The 10,294-nt window shown below is 35.9% G+C and overlaps 1 protein-coding gene across 1 annotated transcript in view; it reads left to right on the top strand.

The window, feature by feature from the left end:
• The first annotated feature begins 1,438 nt into the window (after nt 1–1,438).
• The window catches only part of LOC150095845 (regulator of telomere elongation helicase 1 homolog), a 332,736-nt gene continuing 323,880 nt past the window's right edge, over nt 1,439–10,294 (top strand). Inside the window, exon 1 of the mRNA XM_090409544.1 lies at nt 1,439–1,606. Coding sequence (XP_090265670.1) covers nt 1,496–1,606 — 111 coding nt within the window. The 5' untranslated portion in view covers nt 1,439–1,495. The remainder of the gene's footprint in view (nt 1,607–10,294) is intronic.

The raw sequence follows: 10,294 nt of genomic DNA, 5'->3' as shown, positions 1-10,294 counted from the left end.
GTTTATGTTCTGTGTAATATTACATAAAGCAGATGCTTTTAATCGTATATAACAAGAACAAAAACTGATTCATCCACACTAGATCCTGATACTCCAAGGATACGCTGAGTACTGAATCCAGCATTAGTAGAAAAGTAAGCAACTAGTGACTGGAGCTAACATATTACCATGACATGAGTCCTCATTGGATACCAGAACCATGTCGGTTACTCACAGACCAGAGCTATGTTTGTGAGTAACCTCTACTACAAAGAGTGTTAGAAAAATTATGTAATTTTGATTACATAATTTTTCTAACACATAATAATTTAGTGCTGATCACACCTGCAATACTGGCAGCGAATGGTTCTCAGTGTTATAATCGTGCTACATTATTTCGATCAATGGAAGCAATGGACTGTGTAACAGCCTTATGTTATATACCATCTTAAATTCAGGATTTTCACAGATTCGTGACACATCAGCTGTCGCTGTGGCATTTGTACCTTCCAGATTTACACAGATGACTTTCTTGTCTATTATGATGTTACTTTGCATATTAGAACTTGAAGTGGCTCTGTTTCAGCTACAGAGCAAAGAAGACCTGGTTTACTTTTTAACTATTTTGTTCCATACATGGAACGAACTTCTGAGTTATAATATAACGCTCACTTGATTGAGTAACAGAACATGAGTTTTGGGTTGAAGTGGTGCGATAATATCCGCCTAATTTCACTTTCCATCCGACCTTACCTCCCTACTAATATTCTCATCAGTGACTCATTCAGAATTTAATCTTGGGGGAAGAGCACTGAAGATTTAATATTGGGTGCCAAGTTGAGTTGACGATTTGAGAATACACACTACGCATTGCATACGACCTATGACTGAGCATCTGGAGTGATCACCAATACATGATACAGTGATCTCCTCTGGTCGTCTCGTGCAAACGAAGTAGCGCTCGGTCCGCCCGAGCACTACTTCGTTCGCCTTGCGTTCACAGCGGCCGTGATTCCCGAGAGCTATAGGGTATTTCCACCTTATGTGACCGGTAATTCATAAGTAGTATAGAAATAGAAGACAGGATACAACATAAATAAAAAAATGAATTTTAATTATAAAACGTTTTTTGGAAAATTTTCTAGTGTATTTTTCCTTTTTCTTTTGGGGGAAGCAGGGTTCCATTCCCCCCCTGGGCGCGCCACTGATCTTCATATAATTGCTGATGACTCTGAATCTCTTATCTTCGACAAATGGCTTTCTATTTTACTCTGCCTTAAATTACCAAGAGATCTTTGCAGTGTCTTCCCTTTTTTCTCCTTACCTAATTATCTTTGCATGAATATTATTAAACTGTTTGTGGATAGGTGGCGACACTGTAGTCTGGCGGAAAATTTGTGTATGTTATTGTGGAGTTTTCGTTTGGAAGTTCTGTTTTTGTATTTCTTCAGAAATTTGAAGATAGGTGTAAATCTAAACTTTGAATAATGAAAGAAATTCTCCAGTATTGGCAGATATGACACATCATCATCATATTAATATAAATGGAGTTAATATTAGTTTTCCTCATTTGCCTTATCAAGTTCAAGAAGAGTATATGTCCAAAGTTATCGAATGTCTTCAAAATGTAAGCAATAGTTGCAATTTTAGTATTTACTTGATGTAAGAATCTGGCAATTGAAAAATGGGCAATTTATATACTGCCTCCCCCCCGCATTACGTTTAAGTAAAGTTCGAAACGACCTACATTTCTTACATTACAGTGTACGATGCAGTAAGCGAAATAAAAGTTAATGTCATTTCACTTTTTTACTTTGTATCTAAGGATACTATCTACGAACAAAACATTTCAAGAAAGAGCCATGAATGATTACCCATTAATACAAAGACTCTGGAAAAGATATGATGGTCAGGATACACTCCAGGAATTGTAAACACCAACATAACATTTCACACACACATTCCATATTATATATATAAATTTCATCTAGAAAGCATGAAATTCTTGCATTTCATAGAAATCCTAACCTACTGAACCTATTTCTCCTGTTCCTCTTTCATTCCATGTGGAATGAAAGAGGAATAGGAGAAATAAGTTTGATAGGTTAGGATTTATTTTAAAAAAATGCTTTCTAGATGAATTTCTAATCTAGAAAGAAATTCTGAAAACCAGCAGATATTAAACGTTGGTGTTCAGAATTCCTGTAGCCCTGACCATATATTTTCTAGTCTTCATCTTAATAGGTAAATGACCTTTCTTCTACACTATAATTGTGAAATCTTTCCCAAGTTATATTGTGCAATTATAGTGCAGATGAAAGGTAATTTCCATCAGTTTATATGCTTATAAAGGTATAAACTGAAAGAAATATGATACCTATAAAGGTATTATATTATATCTGATATTGATGTAAATTACAGGTCTAAAATGATGAAACTCAATGTTTTGGCCACCAGATCATGGAGTAATCCAACTTCATTAGAAATATAAAGTCTGCAGTAACAGAATTCAGTACATATGTTACCGCTAAAGTGCAGAAATCAGTTATTCTGCAGATTATCTAGGTATGGTGCAGATTAACTACGGTGATCCGTTAATGTGCAGAAAATTGTTTCATTTCTCAAATTACCTAGGTAATCTGCACATTACCTACTAGGCACTAGTTAAAGTGAAAATAAGATCTTTGCTGGAACAACAGCAACGTTTCTGTATGTTTAAATTAAGATAATGTTATTTATTTATTTTTTGATATCTAAAGAATCAAGTTAATACAATCAAACAATCAACAAATTAGTTGATAGAATCAATCATCAATCAATTAATATAATACAAGGAATCAAACGGTTTAAAATATTATTACAATTAAGAAAAAAAAACATATGATAAAATTATGTTTACTTATTAAAAAACCAAACTAAAAGTGGAGGGGGAGGGGGGAAGGAGCAGGGAAAGGAAATGAGAGAAACAAACTTTTGAACTTTAACGATACGGAAGCCGTTAATGTGCACATTACCTAGGTAAAATGCGGAAAACTCTTGATTCCGCACGTTAACGGAGCAAATCAGTTAATCTGCAGATTAGCTAGGTAATGTGCACATTAACGGTTTTCGCACTTTAGCGGTAACACATACACCTTCAAATTGGTGGTCCACTAGTAATTTAGGATATATCCCTCCAACCAATGAGCATTAAGCCATCAGAATGGAGGAAAATATTCTGGAGATAATAGTTGAGCTGTGGCATTTGTACCTGCCAGATGCACACAGATGACTTCCTTGTCTATTATGATGTTACTTTGCATATTAGAACTTGAAGTGGCTCTGTTTCAGCTACAGAGCAGAGAAGACCTGGTTCACATTTTAACTATTTCTTTCAAAAAATGCACACAAACACATTCAGTCGTTATTTTTCAAGAGTATACAGTTTAAATAATATTTTCATAGTGTTGCTAGATAATTGCTCAATTGAATGTGATGGTGATGCTTTGAGCTTTTCAGGTTGGCTAACAAATAACCTTGGAAACTTCAGCACAACATGCCACATCTAGTAGTATGTGACAGAGGACATTTGGTGAAATTTTCTCTGTGTATAGCCTAATCCATAAACAATGGATTATGTAAATGTTAGGATGTTCAAATATGTCAAGAACCATTAAATGAAAGCCGTTATGCTTTAAAGAGATTAGAATGAGGAGTTTACCAGTTCAGTACCATGTGAATAAAAATGCATGGATATCTGAATTTTTTTTAAGAATTGACTTCATTTGGGATGTGGAATTACCACAGAAATCATGAAAAACTTTACAGACTCTTGACAGTTGCTAAGGTGGTCAGCACAGAAGTTAGTCTTTTACAAGCAATATACTTTGACCAAGCAACAAGACCATTCCAACTATTTTGCTCAATGTAGCTTTAAGCATTCATTCGTGGATATGCCAGATATACCAGGTATTTTCATTATGGTAATAATGAAAATACCATCCCACTCGATGCAAATCACATTAGAAACAATGAAGTGTTTGCATCCATTGCTGGTCATCTTCAATGCTCTAATGAAAATTAAGATTTTGAGGAGGAAATTGAAGCAAAATCTCAAAGTTATTAGAAGAAAAAGAAAGTGATGAAGATGACACTTTTGTGCTTGAACGAGTGACTACTAATAATTGACAGAAAATTTTTTACTGGATTATGACTATTGCATGGCGGAAAGCAATATTATATCTGTGCTAAATACCTGCACCTGATGTTATTTAATTGCAGTTACTCAAAAAATAAAAGGGGAGGGGGATTATGCTCAATCAATTCTTAAAACAGTTTCTTAAACTGCATGCATGTTTAATACATATAAATGAAATTATTTTTTTTGCAAGAATTGTGTGAAATTTGCATTGGAATATGAAAAAACTTGTATTTTGACTTATGTACATACACCTTTTTAACATTCTTGATGTGCAACCTTAGTTGGGGCAAATTATGCTATTCCCAATGCAGTCCAATTAACTGGAATCTTGTAATCATAGTCTTAGTATAAATCTCAGTGATATTAATTTCCATCCTCAATCTGCAAAACCACACCAATATTTCTTAAAATCAATTTTCAGATTCTTTAAATATTATTTCTAAATTTGCATACAAAGATTGTTTTCATCTCTAAGTTATTACTTGGACATATGTTCACTTCGGTATACCATACTAAATCAGAACATCCTCCTACTGATCTGCTCTAAATCTATAAATCTTTTCTCCTCATTTTATAATTTTTTGTTTTTAAATGTGGGTGGGCTAAGTTTTATTGAACTAGTTTCATTTTAAATATTTTAGAACAGGGATGGCTGAAACAAAAAAGACAAAAACAGGTGAGATCTTTCTGAGCAATAAATACAAAATGTTATATTCAGGCAATGACAATCAAGGAAAAGAAGGAGTAGCCATAGTATTCAACACTAAATACGAGGCTAATCTTCTTGAATGGCAGTCAGTCTCAAGTAGAGTGATATGGGCAAATATATGGGGGAACTGTACAATGAAACTTATTTGTGCCTTTTGGTCCCACAGAAGCTTGTAATAAGGTAGAAGTGGAGGAATTTTTTCAGGCTTTAGAGAAAGCAACTGACACAATGTAAAAGGAAAACTTGGTCCTTGTTGGGGATCTAAATAGCAGAGTAGGAAATGATTGTCAGGCATACAAAAATATTTTGGGAAAATTTGGAGAAAAGAGCAAAGCTAATAATAATGGCAAATACTTGTTGGATTTCTGCTCAGGACATGGACTGGTTATTACCAACACCATGTTATAATACAAATATTCACATAGAGAAAAGAGGCAAGGAATAAAAAACTCTCATTGACTATGTTATTGTTGGTAGTGATGTTTTCTCCCTGGTGCAGGACACCAGAGTGTACAGAGGATTTGAAATTGGAAGTGATCACTATTTACTCTTGAGCAGGATAAAATTGAATTTCATATTAAAAAGAATAACATGTAAGCAAGTTTTAATGTGAATAAAAGTTGAGCAGCTCTCAGATGTGAACTGTAGACTAAAATACACAAAGATTATTGAAGAAAAAATGAAAGAGTTTGAGAACAGGAACCAAACCTTAGAGAAAACCCTGATTTTTTTTTCAGCCAGAGAGGCATGTGGTGAGGTTGTCTGCAAGGATAGAAAAATCATTACTCCATGTTGGACATAGGAAGTTAAAGAGGTAGTGAAGGAAAAAAAGAAAGCATATCAAAGTTCCTGGCAAATAAGTCAGCTTGTGCTGTTAGAGAATACAGAGACAAATGTAAGAAAGCTAAACACTGTGTAAAACTGGCTAAACAAAAGTAATGGAGGACTTTGGTAAGAACATAGAAAATAAATATCAAGAAGTGGTAAAATATTCTGCAGGTTGTTGAGGAAGCTTAGAAATGGAGGAAATAGAGGAGGTGATGAAAAAGGAATTAGACATGATAAAGGTGACATGAAAACGGGAAAAAAGATATCCTGGAACTACGAAATAATTACTTAGAAAAATTGCTAAATGAAACAAGCAGTGATGACAGCACATTTGCAAAAATCACTGACCAAGCATGCAGTCAAGAATACATATCCATACTTGAAGTAGAAAAAGCCATCAAAGGCTTCAAATGTGGAAAGGCAGCAAGAGTGGATAACATTCGACCAGAAATGCTGAAGTATGGTGGTATAAACGTCTTACAGTGGCTGCACTGTATAGTTCAAAAGGACTGGTCAGAGGGACGAATTAATAATGATTTGAATAGAGCTCTCATAGTACCCATATATAAAAAGAGAAATAAAACTGAATGTGAGAATGACAGAAGTATTTCCCTACTGAGTGTTCCTGGTAAGATTTGTGCAAGTATACTTGAGAAACGGTTGAGAAAAATTGTGGAAGAAATGCTTGGTGAAGAACAAGCTGGATTCAGGCCAAATAGAAGCTGTCAGGATCATATCTTCACTTTACGACAAATAGTTGAAAAATCATGGGAATATAACAAAGATCTGTATTTAAGTTTTGTTGATCTGGAAAAGGCATATGACAAGGTGCCAAGAGAGAGAAGCTATTCAATACGCCATTGCCAGTCTGAGAGTATCTGATGCTCCTAGGCAAAGAAAATTTAGGTGCCCCTATACATTGTCTCTATATATTTTTACCCCGAACTGTGTAGCAAAATCTGGTTCCCCAAAGCTTAGGGCCTCTAGGCGATTGCCTAGGTTCGCCTAATCATAAAATTGGCCCTGCAATACACTACACTTATATGGTGTCAATGGGGCATTATATCAAGCAATACTTAGTCTTTATTTGAGTTGTAAGTCAGCAGTTAGAATTGAAGTACAGGAAGGTGGTTTAATGTTAAATCTGGTGTCAGACAAGGATGTACATTATCCCCTCTGTTATTCATTATCTATATGGATCACATTATGAAGGAAAGTGGTATTAATGATATCAAAATTGGAGATGTTAATCTGAGCTCTTTGTTTTATGTAGATGATGTTACACTTCTAAATAAATCTGCTACAAGTCTGTAAGATTGCCTGACTAAACTGAATAACTGATGTAAGAGATATGGTATGAAGGCCAGAAATAACAAGACAAAGGTAATGAAAATAGGAAGAATCGTTGAAAATGTCAACTGCGTTATGAATGGAGAACCTGTGGAACAGGTAAAACATTTCAGCCACTTAGCCATGATTTTTAGTGAAGATGGAAATAGACATCAGCGTCAACAAAGCTGGTATGATAAGAAGTCAGTTGAATAAATTCATATGGAATAAGAGAGAAATTAGTCAGAATACTAAATTAGCTGTATACAAGACGGTGTTCAAACCAGTTTTACGTTGTGGATTTCAGAGCTGGGTCAGAAGTAAAACACTTGACCAAAGATTAGAGACTGTAGATATGAAAATCCTGAGAAAGATTAGAGGCATGAACAGATCGTATCAATGGCAATATCATATTAAAAACGAGGATTTTAGGAAAGAACTTGACTTGTCAGCATCCAGGAATTCATTAGCAGAGCTAATCTCAGGTGGTGGTCACTTAAACAGAATGGGCAAGGAAAGATTAGCAAAACAAGTGTTCTCTGCAATGTTGGCAGGAAAACGACCCAGAGGAAGACCAAGATGTAGGTGGATGATGTAGTACAAAGTGCCTTAGACGATAGAAATATAAGATCTGATAATGTTGGAGTCTTAACAAGCAACAGGCTGATTTGGAGGAAAATTGTAGATAGGAGTTAGTAATGATGTAAATTTTTCATGTAGTACTATTATATCCTGTACACCCCTTGTGGGTACATGGCAGGAATTTGATGATGGTGATAAAAATATTTTTCATTTCTCTTTTAATATAATCCTGAACTCTTACTCTTGAGAATAAATGTGAGCCTTTTTCAAACTGCTTCAGGGCTCTAATAAGTGGAGTGTTGGTCCTACACCTGGTAATGAAATTCATCTAATATAAATCTAGTCACAAACATATATGTCTATCCACAGAGGAATTTGAATCATTGAATGCCAAACACTTTGCCATTTTTTCTTATTCTCCTAATCCTATCAATGGTTCTGAAATTTTCAAATTACTTTCTTTAATTCTTATTATCTCTCCAACTTGCTTAATAGTGAGGTCATTATTGATTGGAGATTTAAATGTTCACAACCCAAAGTGTCTTTTCTTCACCAATTCCACTGATAACAATGCATTTGTAGTGATTTCACACAAATTGTTGACTTGCCTACTAAAATGCCAGATAAATACCAATGCCTCTCCCAACATGTTTGATCACTTTTTAATTGGTGCTCCTGATTGGAGCATCAATTAAAAAGTGTACTGTAGATGTTGTACTCCAGGCATTTTATACCATGACCTACTGTTGATTTCTTTCCCCATGAAGCAATAATCAAACAGTCACTGTCATCATGTTGAAGGGCTTGTAAGAAGGCCAAGTGGTGAACTTAATTGTTCCTATTCCTCATTTCCTTGGTTTATTGTTTTCAGTTTTCTTATCTATTTCTGAATGCCTCGTTGATGCAGTTCTTATTTATATAGATTCATTCTCTATTTCACTTTAAATTCCTCTCTCCCTTATTATTATTATTTTTTTATTATTGTTATTCATGCCTCCATGGAGTCAAAAGACTGATCGTGGGAGGTCCTTCCTAAGAAACACAGTCTGTCAAGACTCATCGAGGGGAGGTCTCCCCACCCCCCCTCAAGAAACACAAAGTCTATCATACCACTCCTTAAACTCATTGACCGTTCTCGCTCTCACCACTCCATCAGGCAATGCAATCCCCACTGTCAACCCTGTAACCACTTCTCAACAGTTTAAAAGTCTCAATCATATCACCTCTCCTGCTATTCACCAAACTCTGCAGTCCACATTCCCTCAGCCGATCCTCTTAACTAACATTGTACAGTCCTGAAACCATCTTTGTTATCTGCCTTTGTACCCTTTCCACAGTTAATTTATCCCTTTCAAATCCTGGGGACCAAATCTGAGAACAATAATCTAAGTGTGGTCTGATCAGAGACTTATACAATGGAACGATAACCCTTTTATCTCTGCAGGTCAGTGTCCTTCTCATAATTGCAGCAATCCTCTGTGTTACCTTCACCACCTTTGCAATATGTCCCCTAAATTTCAGGTTTCTATCAATCATCAACCCCAAATCTATTGTCTCCCCTACTTCCTCCAGTATAACTCCTCCCATAGAGTATGCAGCGTCCCATCGATGTTTCCCAAACCACAAGACCTTACATTTTGCTGCATTAAACTGACATCCCCATTCATTTGCCCATCTATCTAGCTTATTCAAATCCTCTTGCAGGGCTACCACATCTGCACTATTAGTAATAATCCTTCCCAGCTTCGCATCATCTGCAAACAACTGAATATCTCCTTGCAATCCACTGACAATGTCATTGATATAACGGTTAAACAATATAGGTCTCCCAGTACTGAGCCCTGTGGTATCCCACTTGTAACCCTCTGCCTCCTTGAAACTGCACCACCATATACAACTCTCTGATACCTATCAGACAGCCAATCCTAGATCCAGTTGACCAATCTGACATCCAGACCCATGCATTGCAATTTAATTATCAGCTTATCATGTCGCACCCTGTCAAATGCCTTCACTAAGTCTAAGAAAATGGCAGTATATGCCTTTCCCTCATCTAATGTTCTTGTAACTTTATTATAAAAGGCTAGCATATTACTAAAACAAGAGCACCCCTTCACAAATCCATGTTGACTCTCACAGATAACATTACTCTCATCTGCCCAATGCTGTATATGGTCCCTCACTACTTTCTCTAAGATCTTAACTACTACTGATGACACATAAACTGGCCTATAATTAGACACTTCCAGTCTGCTACCACCCTTATGCAATGGTACTATCTTACCTTTCTTCCATTCCATGAGCCTTTCCCGCAGTAGACTTTCATTGAAAAGCCAGGTCAAAGGCACTGTCAGTCCCCTAGCATTCTCTCAAAACTCATGGTGAAATACCATCCAGTCCCACAGCTTTACTGACATCCAAAGCACTCAATATTTGAAACACACTCTCCTCCTGTACCTCGAACCTGCCTATCCCTCTAGTATTAAAACTGACTCCTCCAGAATGAAATACTCCAATAAAGTGTTCATTGAACAATTCCACTATGTTCTCTTCATCAGTCACTGTATTCCCATTTTTATCCCACAATATCATTCTTCCACAGTAATTTCTCCTCCTACTGGCCACATAGCTAAAAAATTCCCTAGGATTTTCTTTCGATCTTAGGGCCAATCTCCTTTCATATTCCA

This window comes from Typopeltis vanoorti, chromosome 19 (assembly GCF_054136105.1).
Source record: "Typopeltis vanoorti isolate ZY-2024b chromosome 19, IOZ_Tvanoo_1.0, whole genome shotgun sequence".
Lineage (NCBI taxonomy): Eukaryota > Metazoa > Arthropoda > Arachnida > Uropygi > Thelyphonidae > Typopeltis > Typopeltis vanoorti.
The sequence above is the reverse complement of the archived record's forward strand: the minus strand, read 5'-3'. Positions and strand labels throughout refer to the sequence as shown.